The sequence below is a fragment of the Miscanthus floridulus genome, chromosome 16, assembly GCF_019320115.1.
Source record: "Miscanthus floridulus cultivar M001 chromosome 16, ASM1932011v1, whole genome shotgun sequence".
NCBI lineage: Eukaryota > Viridiplantae > Streptophyta > Magnoliopsida > Poales > Poaceae > Miscanthus > Miscanthus floridulus.
In genome coordinates this window covers 96,914,384-96,931,134 of record NC_089595.1, presented here as the reverse complement: position 1 = coordinate 96,931,134, position 16,751 = coordinate 96,914,384, and the positions used below count along the sequence as shown (strand labels likewise).

Sequence of the window (16,751 nt, the reverse complement as noted above, 5' to 3'; positions counted from 1 at the left end):
GGTTGAGGGCAAAACATTGGTAGGCGGCGGCATTACCCAACCCGAAGGGGTACGGGGATGATGTCGTCGCCAGGCTCTGCTCCGCCGGAGTCGACTCCTCAGGAGGTGGCGGGGCAGAGCTTGATGACGGGGCGTCGCACCGCACCATCGGCGTCTTTCCCTTGCCCAGGCTTAAGCTAGACATGTCCCTAGCCAGGGACTCTATACCAACAACCGGGTACGGGATACTGGCGGAGCGTGGTGCGTCACCCTGAGCTCACGCGGTGTCGGGGTGGTCTCGCCCGTGTCGTGCCTGGCGAGCATGATGAGAGCGGCGGCCTGGGCGCCGCCTGCGCCTAGGCTGCTGGTGCGTGATGTCGTCGTCGGTCGGTGGGGCTCTAGGTGCGAGGAGTACCATATCGTACTCATATCCTAGAGACATGAACTCTAGGCTCCCGAACCAGATCACCGTGCCGAGACGCAGTGGTCGCATGAGGTCTGTCATCCAGAACTTGTTGGGATGACTAAGCTGACATGCAGTACAAGCCCCTACCTGGCGCGCCAACTGTCGGTGTTTTGGGTCCGGCGGGTCCTCAACCGACTAGTGAAAGCGTACTACGTGCCCCTAATCCCGGATGGTGATGCAAAGAGGCACAAGGTTTATACTGGTTTAGGCAATAGGTTCCCTACGTCCAGTCTGAGAGAGCGATCTTGTATTCCTTGCACCGAGGTGCTTGTAGTAGGGGCTTACAAGCTGAGCGAGAGAGGGAGCTAGTCTTAGGTCTCTACGTGGAGTGGCGTGGGTTGCTTGAGATGTTGATCTCTTGCAGTGAGGAAGCGTATGTGTTATAGGGCGTTGTGCGTTGCTTCCCCGTGTGTCTCTCCTTTAGAAGCGGCTCCGGTCACTCCCTTTTATAGTCGAAGGGAGGCACAGGGGCGGTACATGTATATGCTACGTGGCGTGTTGTGAGCAGAGGTGGTATGTCCGAGCCCTGTAGCTCATCACTGTGGCGACATGGTCGGTGGAGCGGCCTTGTCCTCGGTGCACTGGAGCGACACGCCGGTCACGCCTGATCCTGTGCGACGTGGGAGCTCCTGTGGTGGCATGCACGCCTTCCTCTGTTGGAGGCGTGCTGGTCACTGTATGTTTGACCGGCGCAGAGAGCCGAGGCTGGGTAGATGCGATGGCGCGGGTGTGCTGATTCTGAGGCTACAGGAGCTTGGCCCTGTGTACGACGTGGGGGCTCCTGCAGCTTGACACAGGGCATGGCGCGTACTGCAGACGATGTGTTGGTCCTAGAGTGCTGACAACGTAGAGAGCCGAGGCCCAGTCGGTGCCGAGGCCAAACCATTGTGGGGGTCTCGGCGGGCGCGAGTCCTGAGGCTACAGGAGCCCGGAAGTGGATAGCCGAGGCTCTGAGGGAGCAGCTGGTTTTGTACGTCAATTCCGAGGCTACAGGGACCCAGACTTGACTTCCATGCCGCGCTGTCCTTGGAGCAGGGTTTAGGCAGCATAGTGCAGCACGGGTGTCAGCCGTGGGCACAGTGCTGAGCACAGCGGCCGGTAACCCCTGCCCCGTCCTGTTCCGGACGGCATGGCATCGATGTGACTCCAGCCTCGTCGGCCACTCCGCTGTATCGTGCCGTCGTTCGGCTGACGTTGTGGGAGTGGTTGGACGTGACGTCCCGTCAGAGAAGTCGGTCAAGGCGGCGATGACGGGGTTGATGTCGTGTCGGCCTCAAGCGAGTCGGTAACTGGGTGCTCGTCCGAGGCTTCGTGGCGCGGGGCCTCGGGCGAGTCGGAAAATTGGTACCTCGTCCGAGGCCTTGTGGCGCGGGGCCTCGGGCGAGTCAGAGAATCGGTACCTCGTCCGAGGCCTTACGCGTGGGGCCTTGGGTGAGTCAAAGAATCGGTACCTCGTCCGAGGCCTTGCGCGTGGGGCCTCGGGCGAGTCGGAGAATCGGTACCTCGTCCGAGGCCTTGCGCGTGGGGCCTCGGGCGAGTCGGAGAATCGGTACCTCGTCTGAGGCCTTGCGCGCGGGGCCTCGGGCGAGTCGGAGAATCGGTACCTCATCCGAGGCCTCGTGGTTTCATTCTGGGCCGAGCCCGCTTCGGGTGAGCCCGGATATTGTTCGAGGTGGGCCAGGTGGTCCAGCCGGGCCTCGGATAAGGTGGGGGTTGCCGGTGGTTGTCTCTTGGCTTCGATATTTACAAGGTCTAAGCGATTTTTTGGTTCTTGCTTAGGGGACCCCTTTTTATGGTACCCAACACTAAGACTTCCTTGTTACGCCTAACAAACTTGCCCGAAGAGAGTAATATGGTTCAGCTTGGTTCGAATAGGAAACCAAAGATAAAGCCCGACATCGAACGTTGGAACATAAGAACCAAAACCGAATCAAAGAATGAACAAACCGAGTTTTAGGTCCGGTTCTATTTGCGGTTTTCGATGGAAATGTGTCCAACTCCAACGTAACTGTTGAGGCAGGAGGAAGGGAGGGCGGGGGAGAAATGAGCAAGTGGGGAAGCGAGATGGGCAGCTGACGGTAGAAACGGCATCGACGACGAGCTTGCGTGTGGAAGGCCGGCGATGGCTGGGGAGGGCGGCGGGCGTGTGGGTTGTCGACTGGCCGGTGAGGGACGGCTGAACGCTCGTGAGTCATGAGTCGCGAGATAGGCGCGGTCAGGGTCTATGCTCTTGTCTGGGCCTGCTCCAAGCTTGAGAAAGTTCAACCATGGTATTATAGCATCTATACCACGTTAAGGGCCCGTTTAGATCCTTATAATTGAATTCATTCTAATAATTATAATTTCGAAATAGATTAATTAAGCTAATATAATTGTATATATATATATATATATATATATATATATATATATATATATATATATATATATATATATATATATATATATATATATATATATATATATGGAATATATTTGTATATTTATTGTTAGGCATACCATGGATATACTTATATGTTGCTTTTCTACTATAGAAAAGTAAGTTGAGGAGTCGAATTATGGCGTAGTGATCTATAGAATTCATTTCTATCTATCACCCTGAGAATTTGAGATAGCCTTTGTGAGCTTGAGAAAGTTATGAAATATTAAATTTCAAACCAAATAACGTAATCTATTAAGTAGATTTTAATTCCTTAAAAATGAAGGGTCAAAACGGCCCCTAAAGAGAAATCAAACCATGGGAGTCGATGCCGCCCTGCATTGCTGCTTCTCAACTCGACACGACGCATGAATGAGGGGTCGTCCGATAGAGCTCCTCGGAGTAGATTTTCTCTGCAATTACTCTTTCTCGGCTATAAAATACAAACTCTAGTGAAGAGTAGATAAAAAAAACACTTATCCATTTATACTGAGAACTAAAAAATTCTACCAAATTGCTTTAGAATCAATGCTTACATATTCCTCGTCTTATTTCCCAACTGAAATCACTCCACCAAACAATAAAAAAACTAGAGCTAAGAATTAGGGAGAACCTGCTCGGATTTGTGGGAGAGGAGAACGAAGATCCTACTGATCCACCACGAGCTTGATCTGTAGCCAATTTTGGAAGGGGAGGGGAGGAAGGTTGAAGGAACATTGGTGAACTCAAGGAAGGTGGTCATGGGGAAGGAGCGGAAGAAAACATGTGGATGAGAAGGAGAGAAAAAAAATTTAACTATAGCATCAAATGTCCCAATAGGCGTTTTGGTGTGTGACACGAAAGGCCCATTGATAACAGCAAGTGGGCTGTGGCTCGGGCCAAATTGTTTGTTCTGGTTTGGATTACGAATTAGTGCTTACACAAGGGTCTACACTCCACACCAGCCTATAGATGGCCAATGGACCGGCCCGGCCCAGCACGGCACGGGCCCGTGAAAGCACGGCCCGATAGGGGTCGGGCCGGTACGGCACGCTGGGCCTCCCGAGCCGTACCGAGCTGGGCTTCGTGCCTGGCCGACGGCCCAGGCATGGCCTGCTGGGCTATTTTTCGTGCCGGGCCGGCCCGGTAAGCACGGCCTATCAGGGAGGCCGGGCCAGCCCAAGGCCCGCTTCAGCAGGCGATGACGGCGTCAAGGTCGAGGGGGCCGCCGGTCGCGTCGGCGACATCAGAGAGAGGAAAGGGAAGAACAGGAGGGGCAGTAGGGTGCGAGGGGCAGCACGGGAGCGCGGTGGCGGTGGCGGCGGCTGTGCATGGAGTCATGGAGGAGGCCTCGAGGCAGATTCACAGCGTCAATGGCCATGGCAAGCTCAAGCTTGTTCATCTCATTCCAGTAAGAAAAATAAAAAAAAAACAACAAAAATCACAGAGCTCTAGATCTCACAGATCAATCGTAAGTCCACAACACCACAAAAGAAATCGAAAAAAGAGGAATCAGACAAAAGTCATGCATTCACACAAATCAGAGAAAAGGGAGAGGGAGCTCAGAGGAGAGGCACGCTGCCTGCGCCCGGATCCATGGGGGAGGAGGCCGCTGTGTCGCCTCCTATGCGCAAAACCGAGGTGGAGAAGGCCTCTGCGTCGCCCCTGTGCACGGATCCGAGGTGGAGGAGGCCTCTGCACCGCTCGTGCGCACGGATCCGAGGGGGAGGGGACTGGATCTAGGAGAGGGTGGGGGAGGGCGCGGCCGTTGCTCCCGGTCGCTCCCGCAGCAGATGCCACCGCCTGGGCCGCCTTGGGCTCGCCGGATCTGAGGGAGAGGGTGGGGGAGGGCGGTGCCGCCGCCACCACTGTCTGGGGAGATGGAGGAGGCAGTGGGAGAGGGAGGTCGCGAGGAGGGAGGAGGGGCGCGGTGCGTGGCCGTCTGACCAAGCGGAGCGGAGAGGGAGGTCGCGGAGCGGAGCGGAGAAGGGCGAGGTGGCGGGCGAGGCGACTGGAGAGCGGAGGCGGAGCGGACGAGGTGAGCCGCTTATATATGCAGGGGCAGGGCACGGGGGGGGCGCGGGCAGGCTGAGCCGCTAGCGGGCCGACTCGACTGTAGCAGGCCGTGCCGTGCCGGCCCACGTGCCTGGGGTAAGGCCCAGGCACGGCCTGCTCCTCTGGGCCGGGCCAGCCCGGGCCCGCTAGCCTCCGTGCCGGGCCGTGCTTGGGCTGGGCCAAAAAAACGGGCCTTGGGCCGGGCCGACGGGCTCGGGCTGCATGGCCAATATACACCAACCGTACCTCGTGACTTGTCGTCTCACTTTGAGTTCAGAGGTACGCACGACACCCCGAAATAAAATACAGAAAATGTTACTAGATAAATAAATCTGAAAGTTCCGTGCGCATTATTTCTATACGAAAGGAGCAAAGGACGATCAGTTCAGTGTGACACGGTGAAGTACTTGTCGAAGACAACGACGATGGAGGTGTCCGTGGAGCTGAGGAGCCTGCTGCATCTACCCGGCCAGAGTAGCTCTCCATCGCTGGTACCCGAACGCATCACACAAGCACAGGGAGGAAGACGGGGAGAGTTAGGAGATCTCTATGGGAGCTAAGAATGCTTCCTAATCATTGGCCGTTCTTTATAACAAGTACTAGCTTTCGATCAACCCATTTGTGGAGTCAACAGTAGCATCATGTAAGACCATCGCATGCCACCTCCCCGGCTTTTGCTGCCCATTTGACATATGGAGAATGCTAGTATTTCAGTATTTGACGAGTTTTTTGTCCTAAGCAAAATTTGTGGGAGGTTTCTTCAAAGGCCCTAGCAATGGAAACAATGTGCGTCCATGGTTATCGCGCCAATTTGTGGGAGGTTTCTTCCAAAGGCCTAGGAACCGAAAGGGGAGGAATGTGACCTTTTGACCCATGTCTCGCTCGAGGGGAATGCGGCCTTTGGAGTTTTGACCCATGTCTCTCTTACCAATTTTTTCGTCATTTCAACGCCAGCGGTCTAGCGGTCCTGTTCAGAATCTCAGACCTGGCAGATGAACACTACGATACCCGCCATTGCAGAACGACCACAAAGCGAGAGGCATTTGGATGGTCGCCAAACATTGAAACGCTTGAAGATTCTGAACAAGCGGGGTAATATAAATTTAGAGAAACAAAATGTGGCCTGTCACACTTTCAACACAAAAGCCCTAATTGCGTATAGCCTTAACGATGAGGCACCAGGATCAAATTCGTAGCAGGAAACTGACCAAATATATTAGATTTATATACATGCATTGAAACATAACGCTGTTCACAATGCAACATTTGCAGGCATGAAGCAGCTGCAAAAGACTAAGTCATAGATAAGTGCCAGTTTTCTCCCATCCACTGAATGATAGGACGAGAGTTAAAACGAGGAAACAGTTTTCATCTAGCAGTCGTCTGAACTACAACGCAGGACACAGCCGTCACCAGCCACTACCACTGCCAGACCCCCAGTCGCTTCCACCATCCTGTGCTGGGACGGCCTTTTTGACGCTACCCCATCCTGAGTCATTAGAGCCACCACCAGCTGCTCCCCAGGCGCCATTTCCGCCACCAGCACTGTCAGCACCACTAGCAGCTGATCCTCAGCCACCTCCACCGCCACGGTTGCTGTCATCGCCAGCTCCACCCCAGCCAGCAGCATCAGATCCTCCACCAGTACCACCACCACCCCAGGAAGAGCCACCACTGCCACCCGTGCCCCATCCGCCTCCGCCACTGCCAATGTTATCGGTCCACCCTCCACTGTTGCCGCCACCACCACCTCCTCCACTCCAACCTCCACCACCATTATCATCATTGCCAAAGTTACCCCGGCCACGCCCCCGTCCTCGTCCACGACCACCAGAGCTATTCCTTGAATCAAACCTCCCTCCTGTTTTAGGAAAACAAGGCGCATAAATAATATTCAAATATTTCTAAGGGTCTATTAATGTATCAACAATGTACACAAGTCAGATCACAAGCGTTTGTCATAAACCAGTGGTAAAATAATGGCTATACCAGAGTACCAGACACAGCTTGACTAGATATTGGCAAAAATCCACCAGTGACATGTTGACAATCTAGGAAGCAAAATTATTAACAGAAAACAGAAAGAAATATATTTCGTTCAGACAGACAACAAAGAACTGGCTAGTTTCTGAAGAACCAGATGAATGTCACCTATTTCAGAAATAACTTTTAACTCATACAGCGAAAAAAGTTGCATGGGAATTCACCACAAGAATGCAAATACTATCTTCAGCGAACACTAGCAGATCATGAGAACAATAACAATCCGGTACTTAGTGAAAATATTATAATCTTAATCCACGCAAAGCATTTAAAGATTACCATAGCTAAAAATGCATATAACTTTATCAACATCTTAAGCGCATTAATAACTGACCTGATCTGCCAGAGAAAGGTCTGTCCCTATCATTACTACCATCTCCCCTCCAACCACCGTTTGCATCCCCACCACCACCACCAGAACCCCAAGCTGAGTTTTTCATAGGTACCATTGCAGCAACATTTCGCATTGATGGTCCAGCATCAGGTGGTGGTTTGTCAATATTCTTCTGGAAATAGGACACAAGGCGGTCAATGTTGTCAAAGTCTCTCTTCCTGAATCTGAAGCCCTTCGGGTATAATCCAATATACTCGTGATGTGGATTTGTACTCCTAATATATGTACAATATAAAGGTGCCAGGATGTTCGTGAGAGATGCCAAAACTATACAGTATTCTCATAGGGTTCTCTGCTTTCTCTGCCCTTAACATCTCATCAACCTCATTTTTTAAACCCTTTCTGAATTTACGATAAGAGAGCATGCTCTTCAGGTGTCCTACCAATGGGTCCACATATCTGTCAATGACCTATATGATAAATGAAAATTAGATGAAGGCCCAGATAGCACAAAATGAAAGATTACCAATTTAACTAGAGCAAAATCTTGTCACAGAAAATGGAATCAGATAACTAAAACTAGCAGAACATAACTGAGAAGTAGCAGGTGTATATATCAGGTGCACCAACCTCATCGAGGTCTTCAAAAGTTTCATTGTCAATTGTTAGTGTTTTCCCTAGGCGAAGCAACCTTGTGATATCTTTGTGATCTTTTCCACTTTCGGTTATCTCCTTGTGTGCATAGACGCCATCAAAAATTTTCAGGGTAAGTGTCAAAAAAGATGGTCCCCTGGAACTTGGCCGGATCACCTTCTCACCATGCTCTTTATCTGACAAAAACTATTTCAAGAGAATTGTTTAGATAAAGACTGGCATACCTACCGTAAGAGGAGATGCAAAGCGCACAGATTGAGTTTAACAAGGCAGCAAACCTGCATGGCTTCTTCGGCTGTCAGGTTCTGAAAGTGGGGATGAACAATCATTCGGGGCTTGAAATGCTTCTTTGCAAGTTCCTTTTGTTTCCGAGCCTTATCTTCTACCGTTTGTGAGGTCATGTCTTGTTCGTGATAATAAGGATCCTGATCACCTCTGGAGAATGGCCTTCTCCTCATCTCACTCGCCTTGCACGTTAGGTAAACCATGAACCTATTTTTATTCACGTTTCGAATTTTACCAGTTAATACATCACCTTCACGTAACTGTGATGATTCTGGATCAAAACCCTCATCAGAATAGTTGTCGGTCATAACTATGGCTTTCAAACCAGAATCAAAGGTGCAAATTATTTTGTTCTCTTGTATATTGCGCACAGTTACTTGAACAATCCTTCCATCAGATATGGTATCCTCAGTTTCACCAGAAAGCATCCAGAATTCCTGTTCTGGGCTTGGCTCAGTATAGGGGGTCCTCCAGTCAGAAAAACCAGACAGCAGCTCTTCCTTTATATCCAACAGAGTTTCCAATTTACGGTATTCTTCTGAAATGCTCTTTATATATTCCTCTATTTCAAGACGTTTAAGCATTTTTGGGTCTGCTCTAACATGCTCAATCGCCATCTCTTGCTCGTCATCATCCATTTCATTTATTTCATGCTGTGCATCCTCAACATAGACATCCTTAGCCAAATTTTTTGCTAATACATATGATTCAGGATGGATCCTTGTATCCTCGAGCAGATCAATGAGTTGAGCACTGGCTGCAGCTGCACCACTCCGCCGAACACGTAAAAACCCAGAAGCATTCATGAAGACTTTCCTCCCTAGAGGTTTGACAAGCTCCTTGCGACTAAAAATGGATCCCTCTCTCACCAGATCTTTCTGCAAAGCAGAAGCTTTGCGCGGACCCAAACCAGCAATAAATTGTAGAGTAGAAAAATGCCACTCATGGCTAGCAGCAAGATTAACGTCAAAACCTATCTGATTCGTTGCATCAACCATTACTTGCTCAACAACTTCATACTTCTCATCAGGAGTCAGAAACTGTTCCAGTGCATGCAGTTTCCAAGAAAGTATCTCTTTCCCAGGTCCACACAGTGTTGCAATCATCGCCAATGGATTCTGAAGGTAACGTCCAAGCGCTACAGCCCGCTTCACAATACCTGTACAGTCAATGAGACATGAAGAGAAAACATCTGTTTATAAGGTACCGAGCAGAAGAGATAACAGTAAATCACCATGTTGCTACGGTACCTGACTGCCCAGGAAGTTGATCCGAAGATATTCGAGAGTTCTCATACAAGCGAGGCACAGACTCGTCACCATAGACAACGCTCAAATTTTCCATTTGGGGGTTAACGTCTCTTGGATGGTCCTCTACAATTTTAAAAATAACCTATCACAAGGATAAATGTCAGTTTTAAAATTAAGCGATGACCGATGAGTGCACAAGCTTAAAATAAACTTCCACAGAGTGCCAATGCTGTACAGCCATTTAGAAAGCATAAATGAAAGTTTCAACAACAACTATATACACAGTTATAGCAACTGGAAACATGTTCACATTTATAGCAACTGCATCCCTCACTACAAATGCAAAGCCACATAGCCAAGAGACAATCGCGTACATCATGTCATCTGGCAACATTTGTTACATTGTTAACCAAAAAAACTTGGGATGTACAAAATAAACAGTAATCATGTCATCAAATATGCATAACTTTCTACTGATACAAATAACAAAAGTGAATAGATATCAACGAAAGCCAACCTAAAATAAACTTCCAAACTCCAAAGAAGTATGTTCATAGTGACAGGCTAGCAGAAAGCAGAAGCATGGGCACTAAGTCAACTCAACTCAAGAAACCCAGCAGTCGAGCCCAATATTAATAAATACAGTTGGCCTCCCACCATCACAAAACCAAAACGAACAAATAAAAAGTAAAGTCGGGCATCGCCTAGGCGATGAGGCGCGCTGGGATTCTGGGCATCCCAGCCACCACAACCAAAAAATCAGCAAAACAGAGGGAGGGAGGGAGAAGATGAGAGGAATGAGAGGAACAGGAGGGGAGCTCGCCAGCAAGGCCAAGAACTTGCAGCCCTGCCATCCCCGCTGTCTCCCGCGTGGGTGATTAGCGCAGAGCTTCCTCCGGTCAGTCATTGCATGGTCGATCTGGAAGGAGGAGGTGGCAGCAGTGGATCCGAGGGCACAGAGCGGTGAGGAAAGGGAAGGGAAGAGGCAGGGAGAGTTGCGGGATCAAATGTGTTTCTGGAGAAGAGAGAGAGGAGAGAAGACGCGGAGAGATCGAGGAGGGACAGAGGGGGAGTGGCAGCTCTGCATGCTGAATCAAGGGAACCACAGGTAGCTTGTGTATATGGGCTGTGTGGTGAGATGGGCCAATCTCTTCCTTAGTCCTTTGCCTCTTCTCCTTCCTTTCTTCTTTTTTCCATTTCCTTTTTCTCCCTGCTCCATACTGCTGTTTTGGAAGTTTCTAATATCGGTATGGTGTCGCCTTGCCTCGCCTTACAAGCACCTAGGTGTCACCTAGGCAATTGGAAGGATGTGGCTCACCACAGCTCGACTTACCGCCTTAAGAACCTTGGTAAAGTGAAACTTAAGGAACAAAGAAAGTGCCTGAGGCTAAACCAAAACCATGGGCACAATGTCAAGTCAACCCAAGGAACCCATCACTTGAACCCAATACAATACAATTCATAAAAGCTAATGGGTAAGGAACAAGATTGGGGCAGCCTACAATCCGAACACAGGAAATTAACAACAAAATCAGAATAAAAAAAATCTGTGTGCAGTGCTAATCTTATAAGGTGTTCTACAACTCATAGTGAATTCAGGAGATGACCACATAAACCAGGTGCAACAATCCTTTGCAAATGCTTATTGTAGAAAATATAATGGAAGTAGAACAGTATGATAGCATTAAGCCTATCAGTCAAGCGACCAATTTAAAGACATATGTGCAGGTGCAACTATATAATTCTGAAAGAAACATAGAACTTGCTTGGTCTATTTTGACTATGTATTTACACACCAATAAATAAGACAGAAACATACCTCATAAATATCATCCTTCAGTTGTCTGCAATTGTAGTTTGATGCTCCTACACACACAACATGTGGCTGATGATCAGTCATAAACTTTAAGACTCGTTGCTGGTCATTCTTCTTCCGCTGCTGCTCAGCGACACCTTGAGACCTGTTACTGATAGAACCCGCATACAGAACATCAACCAACTCTCCTGAGGAGTCTAACATAACAAAAGTGGTTGCTGGCTTCCCAGGACCCCAGCAGCAGGCCATAACTCTCAATTCCGATTCATCATCCAAATCAATGTCAGCATCCTTCTTGTCTGCATCTTTCTTCCTCCAAGGAGCAACAGTAACCTTGTTCCACAACTGTTTCCCATATTCCATATGGAGCCATTGTTTGGCTTTTGCCGTCAACAGTGATCGAGCTTCCTTTTCCATTGATGGAAGAAGGAAATTGAAGAAGGCATCATCCAGTATCATCTTCCGTTGCTCATCCCACAGTTGTGCAGACTTGCTGACACAATCACTTAGATAATTCTCACGTGCTTCAGACATGAGTTTTTTCTTTGCATCTTCTGGCAATTTTACGGTAACCTTGAGGAGCTTTTCTTCCTCTGCTTTCTGAATAAGAAGCCACTGTGCATCTACAAACTTGCTAAGTGGTTTCTCTCTCAACCACTTAACACCCGATAGCTGATGATATGGATCTATGATTGTATTGCCCTCAGGTGTGGGACTTGTTGACACAACTGCTTTATTCATGAAGATGCCTCGAACATGCTTTCTCACAATTGGCTCACAACCTATCTCAACTGCTGCCTGAGAACAAAGAAACAGGGGGTCATGGAATACTGTTGTCAGCTGGAACAAACCTATCAACTAAGTTTAATGTACTACTCCCTCCATTCCAGGCATTTTGGCTTTTCCAGATGCATAGCTTTTGCTATGCACTTAGAGATACACTATGTCTAGATACATAGTAAAATCAATGTATCTAGAAAAGCCAAAAGGTCTTATAATTTGGAACGGAGGGGGTACAAAAAAAGGTCAGGATTGTGGGGTCTATTAAATACCATGTGCCTCGCGCCCCGAAGAACATCTTGTGGTGTTTCAAACATTGCACATGTGAAATTTGCAGCAACCTCTTCAGGAGAATGTCTACCGCTCTCAAGCTCGCCTGCTTCCTGTAAGAAACATATGCATGTGAGGTGTCAATCTTGAAATCATTTTCTATACAGAACAACTTTCTATGGCATGAAAATATAAGCAAAAAATGAGTAGGTTGCACATGCAGTATTGTTCTCAAGAAATAAAAAAGTGAAGTGCAAGCTTAGATCACATACAGGTATCTTAGTTAATGTCAGATGGTGGCCTAATTGCTCAGCACTGCGCCCAAATTGGTTGGCAACCTCCCATAACCCTGCCTTGTGACAGATACTGTACAAGGATTTCCTTTTAGGACGTTTAAATTGGCCTTCTTCTTCTACTTCACCAGGAGGAAAATGTAAATTGAATTTTGCATCAACATCCTCCACCTCTTTCTCAGATTTAGCATCCTTTAGTGCTTCAATGATGGAATTATAAAGTTGGCTATTAAGTTCTTGCCTTGTGACATCATCTATCCTCCGTTTCTCATCATCAAATCTTTTCTCATAATACAACTGTAAAGCAACCTTGCGCTTCTGAAGAAGTAGCCACTTTCTGTCTAAGGTCTGAACTGCCCAGAGCAACTACATAGAACACCAGATTTGTCTTAGTAATTGCAAATAGTTGGTAAGTTCAGCGAGAGGAACGAGTACTCAGTGAATAATAATAATTAATTAATTAATTAATTACCTTATGCCACTTCATTTTGTGTGCATCAGATTTATTATCCTTATTATCCTCATTACCCTCATCAGAATCGAGGCTTTTTAATAGGGTTGGACAACTCTCTTTTCTGTACATTGCAATGAACGGAATCTGACAGGGCAACAAAAACTAAGTCAGACGAGCAAGCATAACATTGAGAAGCAAATTTGCATAATTTTGCATACTTCAAATTTGTTGACATGCAACATGGTCACGACGTTAACAATGTCCTTCTGGTCAATATCCTTGTTCATGCGCTCATTGCCAAAAAAGGACAGAAATCCATCACCAGTTAGGTGGCTGTGTATCCATAAACTCTCTTCCTCAATCATCGTTTTATCCGTTGGAGGATACCCAGTCAACTCTTCAGACAACTGCCAAAACAGCAACAAATTAGACGTGCGTCTTAAACTAAATCAAAATGTAGTGTAAAAAAACAAATTAGCTAGTACATACCTGCATCCTCTCCGGGACATCATTTTCTTTTATTTGCTCATCTTTTGATGTCATATACTTCTCTGCAAGAATAAATGGCTCAAACTCATCTTCAAGCCTCGTCCCTCTTAACTCACTGGAGTTAGCAGCCTCCCTCTCAAGCTCTTGCTTTCTTAGTGCTAGCAGCTCATCAACATCACCAAATATGTCTTGGGCCTCTTGCAGAGCAGATGACGATACACCTGCTGCTTGTCGTGGTACCTTCTTTTTAAATTTCTTCCTCCTAGAAATAAGAAATAGTACACATTATTGGGAGTGAACACAGTCAGATACAACTCCACAGAGCCAAAGACATGGAAGTGGTGTTCAAAAGATAGGAGGACAAAGATCTGCACCTTACAACTTGTCCATTCCCATCGATTTCATCTTCCTCCACAATGAAATCTGCCATTTCATCTTCATCATCACCAACTTCCTCCTCACCCTCCCCTGCCTGCTGATCATCCTCGAAGTCCTCCTCAAATGGTGCAGCATCTGAGGAAATTGAAGTTGATAGAAAAAATAGTTTCAACTACTTCCTGGGATAAATAAAAAAGACACAAGGGAGTCAAAATTCTGGTGCTGGTACCATGATGATCACCAAATAAACTGTACTCGACTCTCTCCTCGCCACTGCGTTTTTTCCCTGTTCCATCACCGTCTGAAAAACCAGAGTGCTCATCCATTTCAGATTCCCTTCCAGCCTTTTTCAAGCGCTTAAACTTGTTTCCCTGCAAGAAGACAAAAGGAGCATTCTTCATAAACAGGCCCAAGAAAATTTGGACAGGACAGCAAACTATGACTAAAAAAACATACAGGCTTTGGGCGACTGATGCCAGTGATGTTATTATCCTGGAGCAACATATAGTCATCCTCATCAAGCATGAAATCCTCTGATTCCCTGGGTAATATCTCTTACATTTGAGGACATTGTACACAATAGATTCACACGTATTTCTAGTAGGAACAAATGCAGGTACCTCTTCTTTTTCTTTTTCTTTCTTCGCCTCTCATCATCACTCTTCTGTTCCTCTTCCTCTCCTTCCACTTCTTCTTCCTCATCGTCCACTATGAAGTCATCCTTCTCAAATTCATCCTGACCATCCTCTGCACATAAACATATTTCTACAGTTGTTACTTCACAAGTGACAAGCCCCAGGAGAGATCATAATTTGACACTAACAAAAAAAACTGAAAATGAAACAATAAAACACTGCAACAGCAAAGCATAAAAAAACTGAATAATTCAAATAATAAGGAAGCAAAACTGCTCCCTGATGGGGAGAAAACTAGACAGCCCACAACCAGGGCGAGCCAGAGTCGACACCATGAAGATATTGCGAGAAAAAACAGACCGTCGTCTTCATCATCGTCATCATCGTCGTGCTCGTTCATATCGCCCCTGCCCCTCCGGTAGGACCGCGGATCCTCCTCGTCGGCCTCAATCTCATCTTCTAGGGTTCCAACAAAACCACCAATTTCCATCAGCAAATGCACACAAGTCACCACGAAAACCGCTGAACAACCCAGCAGAAATCAGCTTAAAAAACATACCTTCCTCATCGGAGAGCACCGTGCGCCCCATTGTTCTCGCGGGATTTCAACCTAACCGAAAGGAAGGATGAATCGGGTTAGGTTTGACAGTAAAGGACATGGGAGTAGGCATAATACATGTAACCTACACTTGTAACTGGATCATCAGATCCGGATACAGATAGCTAGGGTTTGGGTGCTCGATTACGCACAGCAGGAACAGAAGAGAAGGGGTGCGCGTACCTGGTAGGTGCTCGTCACCGGCGAAAATCCCAAAGATGGGGGCCTGGGCACCTAGCGTAGGGCGGCGGCGGCGGCGGCGGCAGCCCAGTCGTCGTCGCCACCAGAGAACGCACGCGAGAGCAACGGTAGAACAGAGAGAGTATGCCGGGGCCCGGAGGGGACTGGAATGGAGAACAAAAAAGGCGGGCCGCAAGGAGAAGGTTCCGGCCCACTAAACTACTTCTATGTGCTAGAAGATGGTTCTCTCTACTCTTCTCTCCCTGATGCTACAGTAGAACACCATTTTTTCCCCCTTTTTTGAAAGTTTTTTTCCACAAATATGCTCCTAGAGGTATGCTTTCAAAATCTAGACCCTCACCTCGGCGGCAGCGTAATTGACGCCGAGCTTACACGTCTCGACGCCGGAGTAATTGGCGCCTAGGTCATAGGGCCACGTCGGTGTCGACGCAGACGTGGCGGTGACCTAGCAGCCACCTCGGTGCCAGAGTTGTTGGCGCTGAGCTTGGCGCAGTAGACGTTGGGGTCGAGCACGCTGCCAAGATCAGTAGCGTCGTTGTGGTTTTTAAAACCAACACCCACCTTTTCTGGCCTAGGCTTCTTCCATTCCTTCCTCCTCCCTCTCGGGTTTTTGCTCTTCCCACTTCGTCCTACCTCAAGAATCGGCATATTGGACCTTTAAAACTTGGATTCGATCCATAGATTTTCGAGAGTAAGATATCATCGCTCTCCTTCTAATTTGTTTGCATCGATTCGGTATACATTAATTGTATTTTACAACCGAAGAATTGTCGTTACTTAGGGTTTCATGCAAATTTTAATATTTGTATTATACAACCATAGGATGCCAAGGCGTGGAAAAGCTAGCAAACCAAGGTAACCTCAGCGCATCTTGTTATATTATGGGTTCATTGTTGTACATCAAATGGGAAACCCTAGGTTTAGGTTTTAGTGTTTATTGCTTTCGGTTCTTAGAACGAAATTGGTTGAATTGTAGTTATGGCCGGATGGCCAAAAATGCATTCGACCCATTGCCTCTGCCCAGTGGTGTCCTAGTGCCTATGTGCTTTTACGGCGATCCTTGCAAGGTAGCCAAGTTCGATGAATAGAACATATATAGGCAGAGGTATTGTGATGAGATCTTAACATATGGGTATGTTAAGCCTCGGGTCCAATGGTTCCCAAACGATGAAGACCCCTCGACAGTCCCCTCCAGGATCGCCTGGGGGCTCCTCGACGCTGCCCCTTGGGCACGGCATTGCCAGACACTTTTCTGACAAGGTCACGCACTGGGCGTGACACAAGAAGACAAAAGCTTCCCCACGGCGTCTAGGGCTCGGAGGCCCTCGGGCCCACGCGTCAGCCCCTAAAGCCGACCTCCTTCATCGTCAAGA

The 16,751-nt window shown here is 47.8% G+C and overlaps 1 protein-coding gene across 2 annotated transcripts; it reads right to left on the bottom strand.

Annotated features, from left to right (window-relative positions):
• Positions 1-7,535: 7,535 nt before the first annotated feature.
• LOC136514452 (transcription elongation factor SPT6 homolog) lies at positions 7,536-15,540 on the bottom strand. Of its 2 annotated transcripts, XM_066508405.1 has the most exons (17): positions 15,361-15,540; positions 15,139-15,189; positions 14,940-15,038; positions 14,565-14,691; positions 14,401-14,485; positions 14,174-14,315; positions 13,941-14,079; positions 13,567-13,828; positions 13,296-13,484; positions 13,096-13,221; positions 12,603-12,989; positions 12,333-12,443; positions 11,284-12,078; positions 9,465-9,606; positions 8,208-9,373; positions 7,906-8,115; positions 7,536-7,745 (listed from the first exon to the last, which is right to left on the bottom strand). In XM_066508405.1, exons 2-17 carry the CDS (start codon positions 15,167-15,169, stop codon positions 7,551-7,553), a joined length of 4,206 nt encoding a protein of 1,401 aa, XP_066364502.1. In that variant the 5' UTR covers positions 15,170-15,189; positions 15,361-15,540; the 3' UTR covers positions 7,536-7,550. The 2 variants fall into 2 exon arrangements, with proteins under 2 accessions (XP_066364502.1, XP_066364503.1); XM_066508406.1 differs by lacking the exon at positions 7,536-7,745 and having other exon boundaries at positions 7,931-8,105.
• Between the last annotated feature and the right edge of the window lie 1,211 nt (positions 15,541-16,751).

Coding starts and splice junctions, on each gene's coding strand:
- LOC136514452 (XM_066508405.1), bottom strand. CDS start 15,169: ATGGGGCGCACGGTGCTCTCCGATGAGGAAG. Junction 15,039..15,138: donor GGTGCTCTCCGATGAGGAAG/GTATGTTTTTTA, acceptor TTGGAACCCTAG/AAGATGAGATTGAGGCCGAC. Junction 14,692..14,939: donor TGACGATGATGAAGACGACG/GTCTGTTTTTTC, acceptor GTTTATGTGCAG/AGGATGGTCAGGATGAATTT.